This window comes from Opisthocomus hoazin, chromosome 5 (assembly GCF_030867145.1).
Source record: "Opisthocomus hoazin isolate bOpiHoa1 chromosome 5, bOpiHoa1.hap1, whole genome shotgun sequence".
In the NCBI taxonomy this organism is placed as follows: domain Eukaryota; kingdom Metazoa; phylum Chordata; class Aves; order Opisthocomiformes; family Opisthocomidae; genus Opisthocomus; species Opisthocomus hoazin.
The window spans coordinates 18,576,397-18,592,275 of record NC_134418.1 but is presented as its reverse complement, the minus strand read 5'-3'; the positions used below and the strand labels follow the sequence as shown (position 1 = coordinate 18,592,275).

The 15,879-nt window shown below is 38.3% G+C and overlaps 1 protein-coding gene across 2 annotated transcripts in view; it reads left to right on the top strand.

Moving 5' to 3' along the window:
* FAM184B (family with sequence similarity 184 member B) overlaps positions 1-15,879 on the top strand; it is a 47,887-nt gene that overhangs the window by 16,814 nt on the left and 15,194 nt on the right. For both annotated transcript variants that reach the window (XM_075420603.1, XM_009934352.2), the window contains exons 2-3: positions 1,529-2,293; positions 9,596-9,706. In XM_075420603.1, coding sequence (XP_075276718.1) covers positions 1,529-2,293; positions 9,596-9,706 — 876 coding nt within the window. The remainder of the gene's footprint in view (positions 1-1,528; positions 2,294-9,595; positions 9,707-15,879) is intronic.

Below are 15,879 nucleotides of genomic sequence, written 5' to 3'. Positions count from 1 at the left end.
GGAGACATCCTCAGGGCTTATACAACACAGACTACAGACTTGTGACACTTATTGTTGTCAAGATGCCTGCCGGTCTCTCAGTTGAGGCTTTCCCTGAAGAAATATTGATGATTACAGGGCCAAAATTCTAGTATATTCACAGAATTAGTTGTGACCTTCCTTCTGTATTTATGTGTGTACTGAAGACTATTATTTTCTCAAACATTGCCTAGGAATCTTTTGATTAACCTCTGTGGGCTCAGGCCAGACTGAAAGTATCTGTCATACGTTGTGCAGAAATTCCAAGTCTAGTTTTGTAGAGCAGTAACTTCTCTCTGAAAAAAACCCCAGCCAGCCAAACAAGTTAATACACGTTGTGTTGTTCCCCTTGAGTTAGATACCTATGCCCAGTAGAAACTGGATTAGGCTTCATGTATCCTAACAGGGGCCTGAAAAGACAAGCAGATGTCTTTTCAAGGCAGTTACTATGTTTTGCAGTTATGTGTAACTGTCTTGTAAGCTTAACATGCACATTTACCAGTTTTGACTCTGAACTCTTCATTTCAGTCTGCTGAAATGTGGGCTTCTAATAACATTTTCTTTTCAAAACAACAGTAGTGTGCTTGTACAACAGCTTCTGTGAGAGGTCTTTATCATGGGTAATGGGCGAAGCCTGCTTGGGGTAATAATTCGTCTTAGGGTTATGAGAATTGTTATTCTGCATTTTGTAGAAGGAGATAAAACATCAAAAGGTTTAAATCAATTTTGTTGAAAAAAATGCTTACTGTCATCAGAGGGTCACTCAAATCTGCTAAAACCTATTTTCTGAGGTTTATAGCTGTTACTGAAGTGAGGAAAAAAAACCATTGCCTGAACACTTCTCAGAATCAAGGCAAAAGGTGCTTGCAGTCGAGTAATACCCATCTTGAAATGCTGACCAAGCTAACTTGCCAGGCATATGGCTTCCTGAAGCACATTTTCAGTGATGTTTTGGTTTGAGTCAGGAGTGTGAAATTTAGTCCTCCTTACAAACTTTCATTTACATCCCAGAGTGATTTTGGTCCACATCAACTGGATGTCAGGACTCCAGTTTTCACTCTCAGATCTGCTACTGCGGGTCCCCAGCATTTGCTGATGCTAAAGGCAACATGGCAGGTAGTCCTTCTGCCCTGGAGGCCAGGTGAACTGGACTACAAATACGGAGTGAGTTAGTTAGAGAAGGGGCCCTATTTCATTCCTTGTATCAGAGATCAAACTAGGGGCATGAAGTGACAACTTGCCAAGAGTAAAGAAGGTAATTGCTGACGAAAAGTGAAAAAAAAAAAAATTGCTTCCCACAGTATTGTCTTTCATTCCTATAAGGTTTTGCAGTTTATAACTGTCCCTTCTGTTCTAGTGAAAAAAACAACACCACAAAGAAACAACAAAAAAATTAAACTGCAGCGGTAATTCTCTTTTAGCATTTAACACCTTGATAAATATAGTAACTGAATTCGTGACTACCATTTACCATATATTTCAATTTCCTATTATTTTTCTTGTTCTGTAGGTGATATATGCCCTGAACATTAAGAATGATGAACATGAGGCTAGTATACAGGCTCTGAGAGAGGCTCATGTAGAAGAAATTCAGCATATTCTTGCTGAGACAAGGGAAACAATTTTCCAATGCAAAAGCAAGGTTGAAGAAGAACAATTGCTGAGAAAACGTATTCAGGCCCTTGAAATTGCAGTAGAACAACACAAGAGACTAAAGGAAGAAGCCTTGGCAGAGTTAGCATTGTGCAAGCAGCAGGCGGAAGAGAGGGAGCCGACAACAGAAGCGAAAAAGGCACTGAAGGTCCTTTCTATGGACACAGTAGATGCCAATGCAGACTTTCAAAACAAGCTTCTACATTTAAATCAGGAGTCTGATGGACTGCTGAATGAATACAAAGCATCTAGGAGAGAAAATGTAGATAAAAAAGTAATTTTAGATGAAAAATACAGTGTGAAAGGACAAGATCTAACAAATGAGATGGAAAGCCTGAAGAGTGAGAACCAGAGAGCAACTGAAGAATATGCTCAGAAAACAAGCAAACTTCAAGCCTCTTATGAGAGAGAAAAAGAGAATTTGAAAAAGGCTATGCAGCAACCCATGATAGCTGAAACGAACAGTTGTGAGCAAAGAGAAGTGGAGCAGAGAAAGAGCTCAGAGGCTGAGGACGGTCTTTTACTGCAGCAGGTAAAGAAGCTGGAGGCAGACCTGGAGGAGAAAAGACAGAAGATAAATGAGAGGAAGAAGCATTCCCAGAAGCTGAAGGAGAGAATACAGGTAGAGTATGAGACTGTGATCCCTATCTCTGCCTAGAAAAGTGCAAATTATAAATTCTTTGAATTTCAGGAGAGGAGGGGTCTTTTGAATATCATATTGAGTCAAATGCTTTATAAGGGCTAAAGCAGTTTTAGAGGCTTAGAAGAGAAGTAGGAGGGATATGAGAGAGACTTTTAAAGAAAGAGTTAAGATGATTACTAACTCATTAGGAGAACTCTTTGAGCACTAGACTTTGTATTCTCTGAGGGAGGGTTGAAGTAAAATTTGTCTGTTGACTGAACAGAGCTTTACCTTTCCTGCCCAGAAATGTGGAGAGAACAGCAAGCAGGCACTAATGCTAGCAATGAGTGTTTACAGAGTACATTCTCCTTTTCCCATGTGGTTGCCAACAGCTCATTGCATGGATATGAACAGGGTTAGATAAGATACCTGAGCTGGCAGGTTAGGAATCAATTACTTTATATTGTATGACTCTTGCAACAGTGGCTTGTACCAAGTGGCATTTAATGAAGTGTCTGTTACACCTGTGAAGTTTTATGTGCTTAGCCATGAGACTTTTGCCATTAGTTCTCACCTCTCACTTTGCCTGTCTACCCTAGCTGGTGTATATCTCATACATTTGCAGCACAGCTCTGCAGGCTCTTTCTGCTTAGTTGCATTGTGTCAGATGCTGTTTCAGTGGTTGGCACATCGTGGGCAATCTGCCAGTCAGCTGCATTTGGTACATAAGGTCAGGGTGTGAGAGAGAGACACATGAACTATGCTGAAGCCAAAGCACCCAGCCATGCTCTGTGCCCCACAGTTCCACTTCCTTCTAATACTATTGGTCTTTCCCATCACGTAAACTCACCTACCAGACCTGTCCCCAGGCCTATGACAGCAATCTCGCATACTAGATAAGAAAACACCTTGAAGGTCTAGACTTGGAGAATTTCAGAATTGTTTCTTGATGGGAAATCAGATTTATCTCCTTTAGAGTCAGAGAACCCCAGAATCCTGTAGAGAGCAGGGTCACCCCAGTCAGCTGTGTTCCAAGACAGTTCTGACCCTTTTCACCATCTGCCCTCGCATCTTGCCTGTCAGCATCATTTTGCTGATTGTGCAGAGTTCTGGGCCTCTTCTTGGAGGATGTTCTTTGAGGGAGTTCAGCCTTCAATACAGTTGCTCTGTTTTTGTTTCACAGGATCAAAGGGTGAATTGAATATGCCTTCCCCAACATTATTCAGACTCCATTCTCTGTGTGTCGATCTACAGCAGAGCAGCCTCTATCTTCTGCAGAAGAGTGGAGAGAATATAATGAATGGCAGAGATGCAGTTAAGCATTCATTTTTTTAACATTGAGTCAGGGAAATCCGTAATATCTATTTCAATAAGGAAGAGTGTCCTGTCTCTGTACTCTGTAGAAGTTTGAAGGGATAGAGGAGAAGAGGGAAAGTAAGATCCGGATTTCTTGTGGGTACTTGAAGAAACATTCTGGAGAAATGAAGAATGAAGACATGAAAATTTATGCACATGGTTTACTGCTGTGATTTATTGTATGAAAAATGCAGTCCTTTGGTAATAAATAATGTAAAACATGATAGGAACTAGAAATAAGAAGGTGGCGTCATTAGCAATTTAATTTCTAAATTCAGTATCAGCTGGATAAACGTCAAATATTTTCTGAGGGGCATATGGTCAACTTGTACATTTCAAATCCTCTAAGTCTGTGGAATGAGGCCAATTTACATACCACCAGAGAACATTGCTGTGAATCTTTAAAGAGATAGCCTCAGATTAGGATAAATCTGGAAGAAGGAAAACTGTTAGATACAACGTCGTTTTCTGTTTCTTTCCAGTTTAAATAAAACGTAGAGGTTTCTCCTGTCTAAATTGGCTATTTCTGATGCCACCATTAAATGCTACCTTTTCTTCAGAATCCTGTGGACAATGGCAGACTGGGAAACAGGAACATTTCTTTGATCAGTAATACCTCTGTTCATTAGTAAATACTAACAAGAAAAGCTATTATAAGGCTTGAAAGATAAAATAACTTGTGCTTAAGCAAGGTAAATTTTCTGTTTTCTCCTTAGTGTATGCCAAGAGGTGAGAGACCTTTAGATGAAAGGTATCATATTTACTTACTTTACATTACAATTTCACGTTTATTATTATTACTGTGAAAGAGAGAATACAAAGGATGACTAGTCATTAAGCCTGATCTGCTCGGTCTAGTTTTGGAGGAATCTCGGCATATGTCAGAGCTAAAAGGAACAAGCTTACTTTGAAGTTTTCAACTACAGAGTGTTACATACATATTAGTTTTAACCCGTGAGGTTTTACTCAACGTTCATGTAGGAACAAGCAATTTTGTCTTGAGTGAATACTGCAGTATTGTGTTGGAAACTGAGACTAGAAACTCCAAAAACAGAACATTAAATACGATTCAAATTTTTACCTTTAGTTATGGACAGACAATTCCCAGCAAAGTCTGTAGGAGCTCATTTTTCTGCTTTTAAGCATCTGTATTATGGGTTATGTTACAAACTCTTATACTTCAGCAACTGGAAAAAAAACTGAGCTGATATTCATTAATTTTTAGCACAAGTTGTCATGAAATTAATGGAAGTATGTCCTGTTTCAAGTTGAGCATAATCTCAGACATCTTTTAGATGGTAACTCTTGATGAGTATTCACTTTACAATGATGCCTACATCTGAGGGAATAGCTCCACATTACAAATATGCTGGCAGCAGAAACAGTTTAAAGATGTGGAACAGCAAAAAATGCATTTAAATCAGCTCTGCAGTTGAAAGATTTATCATGGAACTGTGACAAAAGAGAAAATGAGCATTTATTTCAGGTGACAAAAAAAGAACATATGTGGTAAACATAGAAGTAATGTCATAGATATTTTAGGATTTGTAAGTGTAGCTTACGGGAACACAACAAGAAATCCTGGGTTTAAAAGTTACAATGAAAAATGTGGAGGAAGATCTAAGTGTAGTCAAGCAGAGAAATATACTTCAAGAGAAGGAGATCCTGGAAAAAGCAGGTAAGATGCTCACTAATGTCATTCTGAAGTATTTCCCTTGTTAGTAGTCACTCACATTGGGAATTCCACAAGTTATTTATGCTATTTTAAATGTAAATTTTGATACCACAGAACATATGGAAACTATATTGAATTCCCAAACCAAAGCTATTAATGAAGTAGATGAACTGAAACATCAAATAACACAGCTGCAGCAAATAACTTCTACCAGAGCTAGCACAAGAGTGGCTCTGAAGATGTCCAAGAGCTTAAACAGGTGGTTTACTTTCAAATATGCAAAGGCATGGCACACCAAAAGTACAGCGTTGTTTTTCTTTGAAGATTAACGGCTTTTGGGTTATTCTACGGCAGTCCATCCTGTAAGATTCCCAGATCTCTGACCTCATCCAGTGCAACTCTGACTCATGTTCATAACCTGAAGTACGTGAGTTGCTGCAATGACAGCAAAGAAACTACTGACATCCTTGAGCTAGACCAGGACAAAGTGTTCAACTTCTGCTGTAACCAGAACTTCAAAGAGAGCAAGGTCCCAGGTAGACTTTCTCTGTTGAGGTCAAGATGGCATACTGATTTATTTTTTTAAAAACAGAAAACAGTTTGTATGAAAAGCTATGCAGAAATAGTACCAGGAATAAACTCGGTACAATGAGGGATGTATGTCTGCCGAGAGTTTCCTGTGTACAATGTCTCCCCTTAAACAATTATCCAGCCCCAAATCTTTTCTATATTTTTTAGTTCTCCTAGAATATTGTTATACTAGCATTCTGGAATATTAGACCTCGTATCAGAGACGTAACAAAAGACAAATTGTCCTTTGTACTTTTTCACAGAACTAAGGTTGTCCTTGAGGAAGACTTGCGTGGTTTAAAGTGAGTCAGACACCCAAACCCAAACCACAACAGCAAAAAAACCCCATCCCTAGACTGCAGAAGAGGCAGACAGCCCTGAGTCACTACGGTTCTACACTGTTAGCTAAAATAAAGCCAGTGTTTTTCAGTGGACTATATCCACCTAAATATCATATTCACTACAAAACAGACTACTGCCACCCCAGAATTCTACCCTGGTTTTGTCATATTATATAGCTAGTGTTTTACAGACTATGGAAACTAGCTATTTAAAAAGAGAGCATGAATAAAAGACACAGAGAACTTGCTTTGTAAAGGCAAGCTTCAGTCCCATAAGGAAAAGATTTGTCTGAAGGAACAGCTTTTAAAAGGGCTGGAAGATCTTGTAATGAAGCATACAGAGGAAATCAAGCCAGTCTAAAACTTTATGGAAGCTGAAAGAAGAAAATGCAGAAGGTAAGAATGTTCTTCTATTTATAGATGCTCTAATTCATCCGGTTTTAATCTTATTGGTCACAGTGACATCATTTAAATTATCCTCACTGGAGGCACTTTGAATTAACATAAAACGCAAGGATTTTCTCGCTACAGTCTTACTGGAAAAAAAAAAAAAAAGGAAAAAACAAGTAAAACTGATGTATTTCTGTGAAAAGCTCCACAGTCAGGAAGGTGAATTTATCCTTGATGTGATAAACTGCCTCCTTAGCAACACTTACCCTTGCATGCTTTGCATGTGACAGTTGGGTGTGATTAATACAAGGTCCCTCCTGAAGAAAAATGTATTATAGGTGTGTTCCAATTTCTGACTTCAATTTCCGTGGATTGCTGCTTTGAAATACCCAAATACATTGATTTAATAAAAATTTTGCATTGTTTAGTCAGAGAATCTAGTTCTGCAAAGTGCTGGTAAATGGATTCAGAGTGCAGGTGTTACCAATGAAATGACAACTGGTCACAAACAAATACATGCATATATATGTCCTTATTTAACTTTAGTCAGAAGGAATGCCATCTTCTTGTGGATCCAGACAGGCTGAGCTGTGATTTTTGTTCTTGGTCTGTATTAGCAGCGTAAGCATTGGCTGAAGAGATTCTTCACAGAATTTCGCTTTCACGAGAACTGCTGTCTGTGGCTGAATCCTTTGGCTTCAGGAAATCTGCAATCTGTAACGTTACTGTGTGATAGGAACCTGAATGTGAGCCAAAATCTATTAAAATGGAGGAAAATCTTGAAACACATGTTTAGTTTTAAGCACATGCTTTAATGCTTAGTGAAGCTTACAACTCAGTGCATGCTCAAGTGGTTTGCCAGATTTGAGCATAAACTAAGGAGGAATTTAGTTTCTATCTCCTAATATACTTATGAGTTTGTCAGACACCTTCTAGACAAAAAAAAAAAAGATTATTAGAGCAGTTTGTACAATTGGACAACCAGACTACTGGTGAAGTGTTCTTTAGACCCTTCTTGGTGCTAAGAATGTACTCCTGCCCATTTTTCCTAGTGTTTATGCTGCTATACCTTTCCAAGTTCAACATTGACTTGAGAATAATCAAGTCGCTTGCTGGCAAGTTGTGAAGTCATAAAAAGCACGCAGCTCCTATCACTAAATGTTGAGCTTCATAGTACATGCTACATTTTGGAGACTAGGAGTTGGTTTAAGTGCTCGTCAGAAGAATTCTTTTCTGCGTATGAAACTCCCGAAGTTTATACATTTGTGCAATCTCATTTCTCAAAAAGGAACCTGTGTGAGTAAATTATTTTATCTGATTGTTTAAGTGCTCACGTTTGATCAGTACGTGAAGATGCAGCACTTCAGGGTACACAGTTACACTATCAGGTATAACTTTATCAAGAGGAATTTACCTTTTATATTGTATGTTCTTTTATGTGAATAAATTTGTACAGGTATACTTAAAATGACACCAGGCTGAAGCTCTTCATGTGAGTCAGATTAAATTTAAATATCAAACACGTTATACTTTGGTAAAAAAGGCATAATAGTAGGCATTTATTTCTTATAGGCAAGACATATTATTGCTTATAACCATCTGTTCTTATAGATTAATTAATTAAATCAGAAAAATATTGAGTTACTAAAACTACAAATTACAGTGTTTTTCATTGCTAGTGCTGTTGGTATCCTCTGAGGCAATTAAGGCCTGTAACAGCTGTTTGAGAGTATTATATCAACTTTCCAGGTAGAAAAATTCAGATCCAGAGAAGGAAGTCAATTGGCAGAGTTGCAGTGGGAATGCTGCAAACACCTGATCTACACGTTTTGATCAAAAAGACCATTATGTCCTGTCCTTTTCTTACAAATAGAACTAAAGCTAATTTCTCCCTTGCAATATGTCTCTGTGTTTGATTCCATCCTTTAACTGCTACCTAACTGTTATCCTGTTTTTAGACTGTGAAATGCTAATGTGTTCTCCTGTATTTAATTATGAGTTGCAAGGAATACATCGCTATTGACTGTGCTTCTGTTTCCTAATATCATGCCATCCTCCCAGTGATTAATGCTTTCTTAGTTTTTAGGTACTTTTTCTGTTATTTTCAATTCTTAAGTCATTCTGCTATAAAAATGGGGGCAGGAGGGTTGTAAGAAGAGGCTGTACAGGATGGAGGAGGTGTTAAATTGGGGTTTTTTCACTGTTTCCTCTGTTTGTGGTGTCTGAAAATAAGGTAGAATTTTTTTTTGAGTCAGCAAATTGTCACAAATAGGAAGAACAAGCAGCTTGTAATATATATCACTTCAGAACATTTCTAGAAGTTTCACATTCAGTCTTTCTACAATAAACGATTTCTCACATTTGCTACAAACAATATCTAGAAGCTCTTGATCACTGTCTTGCAAGCAGTATTATCATTGATTTTTCAGAAACTATTTCCAGCAATAAGGTGATAATATAGTCTTGAATTTTTAATTTTATATTGTTTTTACTTCCTCACTGGGATTTTCTTTATGGATGCTAGAAGAGCATATAAACATCCTTTGATTCCCTTTTCCACTAACTGCCTGTTGGTTAATCATCTGGTTATTTGTATGGTCAATGTATATTTATGGTTTTTCAGATCTTGTGGGTGACTCTTGCATACTAAATTGTTTCTGAACACGAACACCACTCAAGGCAATATAGTCTGACTCTTCATGCTGTACAGTTTTCCACCTCAGGGGAGCTTTCAGTAGAAGATTAGGATTATGTGAGCTGTATTGTCTAACACTAGTGTTAGAAAGACCCAAACCAAACTATTAACACTTCTTTGATTGAATAATACATGAGTGGCATTAATAGACAGTAGCATGTATTACTGTGTAAACTTCTCTATTGTCTAGGTTAATGTAGAAGAAATGTCTTTCATGCTGCATGTGTTGTTGTAGCTATTGCATGTTTTTTTCTTTTTTTTTTTTTTTCCTTCAGGAGCTCCAGACACAGCTAGAGGAATTTAAAAGAAAGTCTGAGTGTGAACTAAAGCAACTAGAGAAAGAGAAAGAAGTCCTAACAGGGAAACTTCAAAACTCTTCACTTGAGGTAAACTGGGCATAAATGTGACCCAGTAATAAAAGGGCTCTTCATTTTTCCTCTCATCTGCAAGATTCTTGATTAAATTTTAGTCATATTTGCTGTGACTATCATTCAAGAAATGTACAAGGACTCTAGATAGAAATAACAGAAATTACTGATCCTGAACATCTATGAAGTTTTTAACAAGCGAATTTATTTTGATAAATTTCATATATCACTCTTTGGATGTATACTAAGGCTTTTTGGTGAGGAGTTTGACTGTATCACGGTTGGATGGTGACTCTGTTCATCTGTATGCAGGGCTAAGTGAGATTAGAATCTTCCTTGCAGCTCTTCTTGACTTTCTGATTTTTTAGTGTGTGTGTTTGTGTGTGTGGACATGTAAAAGGGCCTGCTTGCTTGCTTGCTTGCTCCCTTGAGCAAGAGAATTGAATGGAAAAAAGGTTGAATAGATTATTGTTTCTGTTCTGCCTGCTTAATTGTAAGGGTCGTAACTGAAGCAGATTGGCATGTGCAATCATTTAGTGAGTACGAGTAGTTAGGTATGCCTCCCTCTGTGCTCTCAATATCAGAAAACAAATGGAGATAGCAGTGTGACCCCGAAGTAGCTTTGAGGATGTCATAGCTTATGTACTGTTCCCCACTCAGTCATGATGCAAATCTGTGGACATGGATTAATCTGGAAATAAACACCTGAGATGCATTGGTATTAGATTATCCACAAAATTTTCCACATTAGTACATCTACCAAAATATTTATACAGGAAAGTGTCATTTGAAAAGCCTAACAGGTTGGATAAATAATTTTCTGCCAAAATAAAAGCAGAACCCCTACAAGGCAATTATTTACCCAGGTAAATAGTGCACCTTTAAAGTTTCTGACAACTGTGAATACACATTTTCTCCCTCTCAGGAGTTCCCCTTTTGTGTTGTTCAGTTCTTTTTGGCAAATGCAATCTATCTGCTTTAAAATTCTATGTATGGGATATTTCCTTCTCTTCAGTGTGATTATGTGAAGTTTTTGCCTATGAACGTTTTGAAACTTTTACCTCCTGGATAAGGTATAAAACAACTGCTTTAGGAGAACTGATATCAGTGCTCTAGTGAAAAGTTCTGATGCATTTATTTTTCTACCTAAAGTATATCATTACAGTTGGTACGTTTTTCCAAAGAACAATGAAATGATTTGAGATTGTGTATTCAGGGTGATGATGAGTGAATACACATGTTTTCACCATGAGGATCTGTCATCCATTTTTTCAGTTTTTTCCTACCAATCTAGGTTTTGAGGCTCCAAGATTTTATTAAGCAAAATGAGTATATTCCCAAATATAAAAAAATTCTTCAGTCTAGTTCAAGCAAATGTAATGAACAACAGGAATTAGGTAGCTCACACTATGAAACTATTAAATTACAGATAGCCACTGTTCTAAGTGGCTGCCTGCAATTTCCATTGATTTGCATCTTCACTGATTCTAAGAAGTTTCACTTCCAGCAAGTTCGGTGGGAGCTTGCATGGCAACAGCTCTGCAAAAATTGAAGACCTAGATCTTTCTCAACTGGCATTTGTAGACTCTGAGTGGCCAGAATAAGCTCCTTTTGACTGTTCAAACACAGAAAAAAGACGGATAGGCTCATCAGGGGGGTAAGCAAGATGTTGGCCTCCCTCCCGTACCTGCTTCCACTTTCCCACATGCCATTGCTACTGCTTGGTGCGGCATGTTCCAGCAATTGGGGCACATGTTGTGGTCATTTACTGTGTAACACCTGCTTTTTCTCCCATTCATGCTGTACTAGCTGTACTAGTTTTGAGTGCGGCGTGGTCTTTTCACTTTCATTTCTCCTTTGAAACAGATTTGTGCATTCTGGTATCAAACAGTTGCATTCTGACATTCTATCCCCATTTCCCAGTCTTCGAAATACAGAATTTAAGTGTTGCTGTTAAAGTTCTGGCTAAATCCCATTTTTAGGTTTCATTAAGTATTTGTGCATGCTATAGTTTTCTACAGGTTCTTCTCTGAGACAGTGTAAGGTCAATCCAACCTGTGCTGACGTTTCCAGAGTGACTTCTTTGCACCTAATGCAAAACTTCGGTTCTCAGAAATTGTCTTTACTCTTTTCCAAATTCCCCTAAATGTACATTTTTCTACCAAAATATCTTAGTCCATTCAAAGCTGAAAACTTACCATGATATTCTGGCATCCCTGGGTAATGTCTGAAAGTTATTGTGGTTTGAGGTGTGAGGAGAAGAGATGGAAGGGAGGAACAGTGGCACAGTATCTGATCTCGTAGTATTGTGTATGTGCATGCTGGTGGTGTATTCCACTGAAAGGTCTCAAAGAAATCAAAAGGCTTATGACATGAAGCAATTATTCTTCAGGTTTTGCAGATGGAAAAAGTGAGGCAATGAGTCACCAGATTACTTTTCTTGAAGTCACGCGCGTGGGACAGAAACATAAGAAAGAAACCTGTGTTTCCTAACTGCTAGTCCGCTCATATCGTGAGATCATCGTAAATGCAAGGGGCAGTGGGAAATTATTGCCACTATAAGCATAAACATAAATAAATAATATAAAATAGTATATATCATGTTATATGTTATGTGCACAACACCATAGTAAGTATGAACAGATACACTGAGAAACATTTTAGCGTATCTTAGACTCTAACAACGCTCCCAAAAGGGAGGAAATGCTCCCTCTAAAGAGAAAATTTGCATTTTTCTCGGCAGTCTATAAGTTACTTTCTGAACAAATTACTTGGTAGTGTTGCCAGGGAGGTGAAGTAATTTCAGGTTATATATTTCCTTCTATAAATATGTGAATATTCACAACCAAGAAACCACCATTTATTATACAACATTATGTTTCACTAAGGGCATGATTCCCAGCTGGGAACCTTTGCAATGGCTCAGCCCAGAGCTTCCGCCTCAGAAGTTAGCCAATGTGCTGTTACTAATCCAGTTCTAACCTGGATACAATTTTGGATCTAAAAATAGCTTCCTTGGCTGCATAAGGTTTGGTTTTTGGTTGGGCTGACATAGCTAGAGCACTATGCAGAGTAGGCAGAATCATGATCATTTCACCTCTCTGGGGATGCACTTCAGAGTAACAGTATTCTGTATTACTGAGATTTTTCTGGGTAAAGAAATCAGATTCGCACCTGTTTGGTCCACTGGAAGGACCTGTGTGAGATTCTGTGTGAGTTGAGTGCTAATTCATTGATGTCCTCCAGTTCTTTGCTTTTGCACTACAGGATCTCTTCAACATGTGTTAGAGGGGCTATTCTGGAATTATAAGGTATGTAAAATGGAAATGCAGGCAGCACCTAGTCGTGATACATCTTTGAACAATGCTAGTATAGCAATGCCCAGAGCCTTGACAGAGACCTTGTAGGTACCACGATATATCAGCAGTAGAGGTGTGCCTAGTGTGTTCACACCTGTCCCTCCGGTCACGATTTGCCATAAGTTTAGAAAGGCAGTTAACTGTGAATTTAACTGAAGTAACTCTGAAATAAGCCTAAAGACAACACTAAAATATAATGTAATTATTTCGTTGTTACTTCTTACACAATGTTCCCATTTTGATGTAGTAGCATCACAGTACAAGTAAAACCCTGTAGCATTTGAGTGCTTTATTTTGTCTCTGAACAAATACTCAATTGTGGTGACTCTTCTATAATACATCAAAAGGCAGTTTTAAGTCTTTTATATAAATTCATCCGCTAGCAATGCATTGAGAAACTCTGATCTTTCTACTTAAAAGATATGGGAAGTCAAAATATTCTCTCTGATTCCAACTTTAGATCGTGCCTTTGCGATTTCACACTTCTTACGTACAATAAATAAAAGAAGGGGAGAGCAGACATAAGATAGACTTCAAGTATTCATAGTTCTTGCAAGCACAGCGAATTAAAATAATCAAAGCAGAAGTTAAACAGGGGAGCTGACTGTGATGGCATGCACAGCTTTATACTTGCCCAGTATTTTTACCCATGGGTTATCAAAGTCTGAGAGGTACATCTTCAGGAGAATCAAGCCATCCTTCTTAGGTGAAGGACAATAATTATGGTTAGAAAAGAATGAAACTTCAAAGACTTTTGAAATATTTCAGAACTGATCTGTCATCTTTTAGTAATAGTTGTTCTTTTTTTCTTTACTTGGAATACAGTGGGAGGCAAAACCAGCTGTCATAAGAAAGGGCAAGTGCAAACATAAGCCTGAAATGTGAAAAGAATTCAGCAGAGCCTAGAAAAATACTGTTGCCTAGACTTTATGCTATGGATAGGTATCAGTTGCATCTTGAAGACCACTTTATGCAATTCTGATGGATAAAAGTGAATGAATAAGGATATTAGGGGTACAGTTTTTTCAAGAGGTTTAGTTTTGCAGCAGAAAGACATTATAAAACACAAATTCACACAATTTTCCTGGTTTGTTAACAGTAAAAGGAGCCAGACAGATTCTGGACTGATGTAAGTTGGCATAGTTTCATTGGCTTAAATGTTGCTTTACCAATTTAAACAAATTGAGGGTCTGGCTATCTGTTTTGAAGTAATGAAACACAGTAAAATGCCTGGACACTGCAAAATGTTCCAGAGAAGGATTTGCAATGGTGGATGGGGTGTTGGTTGACAGCCAGCTGAACATGAGCCAGCAGTGTGCCCAGGTGGCCAAGAAGGCTAACAGCATCCTGGCTTGTGTCAGGAATAGTGTGGCCAGCAGGAGTAGGGAGGTGATCGTGCCCCTGTACTCGGCACTGGTGAAGCCGCACCTGGAGTGCTGTGTTCAGTTTTGGGCCCCTCACTACAAGAAAGACATTGAGTTGCTGGAGTGTGTCCAGAGAAGGGCAATGAAGCTGGTGAGGGGTCTAGAGAACAAGTCTTGCGAGGAGCGGTTGAGAGAGCTGGGGCTGTTTAGTCTGGAGAAGACGAGTCTGAGGGGGGACCTTATTGCTCTCTACAACTACCTGAAAGGAGGTTGGAGTGAGGCAGGTGTTGGTCTCCCAGGTAACTAGCGATAAGATGAGAGGCAATGGCCTCAAGTTCTGTCAGGGGAGGTTTAGATTAGATATTAGGAAAAATTTCTTTGCTGAAAGAGTGGTCAGACATTGGAATAGGCTGCCCAGGGAGGTGGTGGAGTCACCATCCCTGGAGGTGTTTAAAAAACATGTAGATGTGGCACTTCAGGACATGGTTTAATAGGGATGGTGGTGTTGTGCGGATGGTTAGACTTGATGATCTTAGAGGTCTTTTCCAACCTATGATTCTATGATCTGAAAGCCCTTTTGATTAAAAGACAGGAGGAAGAAACCTGATGGGATGGAAATGTTTGTTCTTAACCTCTAGTATGTTAGAAGTAGGAGGATTCGTGAGAAAGAGTGTATTTGTTTGCCTGATATATATGTAGGTCTTTTTCTGTAGATCACTGAAAAATAGTGATTTTAGAAATACTTTTCCATCTGATTTCTTACTACATTATGTTCTCTGTTGCTACCAATTTACTGCATAGCCTATTTCTAGTTAGTATGATCTTATGTTTCATGTTAGTAGTGCTTTGAACCAATAATTGCCTATGAATAGAGTCTGGAAGGTTAATAATGTTGTGACTACATCTGAAGTTTATATTTGCCTCTTCATCTTCCCCTCCTGGATGAATATTTAATTTACAAAAGAAATATTCCAAGTGATGTTTTTCTTGTTTACAATTTTTCTATTAGAAAATATGCAGCCTACTCTTCTGGCACATCCTTTTTACTCACTGGCTTACTTTCAGGAAGCCCAGAATAAAAATGCATGCTTGAGTGTAGTAATGCTAATGAATATTACATCAGCTGGTACAGGGGACCGTACAGCATTAAGTGTTTCACATCAGAAGTCAGTTTTCTAAGGAACTACAGTACCTAAAAACTTCAGTTTTTCCTTTCTTTATATAGAAAAACATTGGCTTGAGTCAAATAGGTATTAAGACAAAGTAAATGTTTTACCTGTAACCAGAAGCCAAAGTGCCCCTTTGGTTAAATCTTATGATTTACCACTAATTTTTAAAAAAAAACCCCAAAAAACCAAAAAATCCCAGCAGCTCTGTAAATAAAGGTATGGTTAGCAAGTGGCTCTGGCATCTGCCTGTTCTTGGAGTGTATCCAGGCCACAGATAGCTCCCATCACACAGACACATT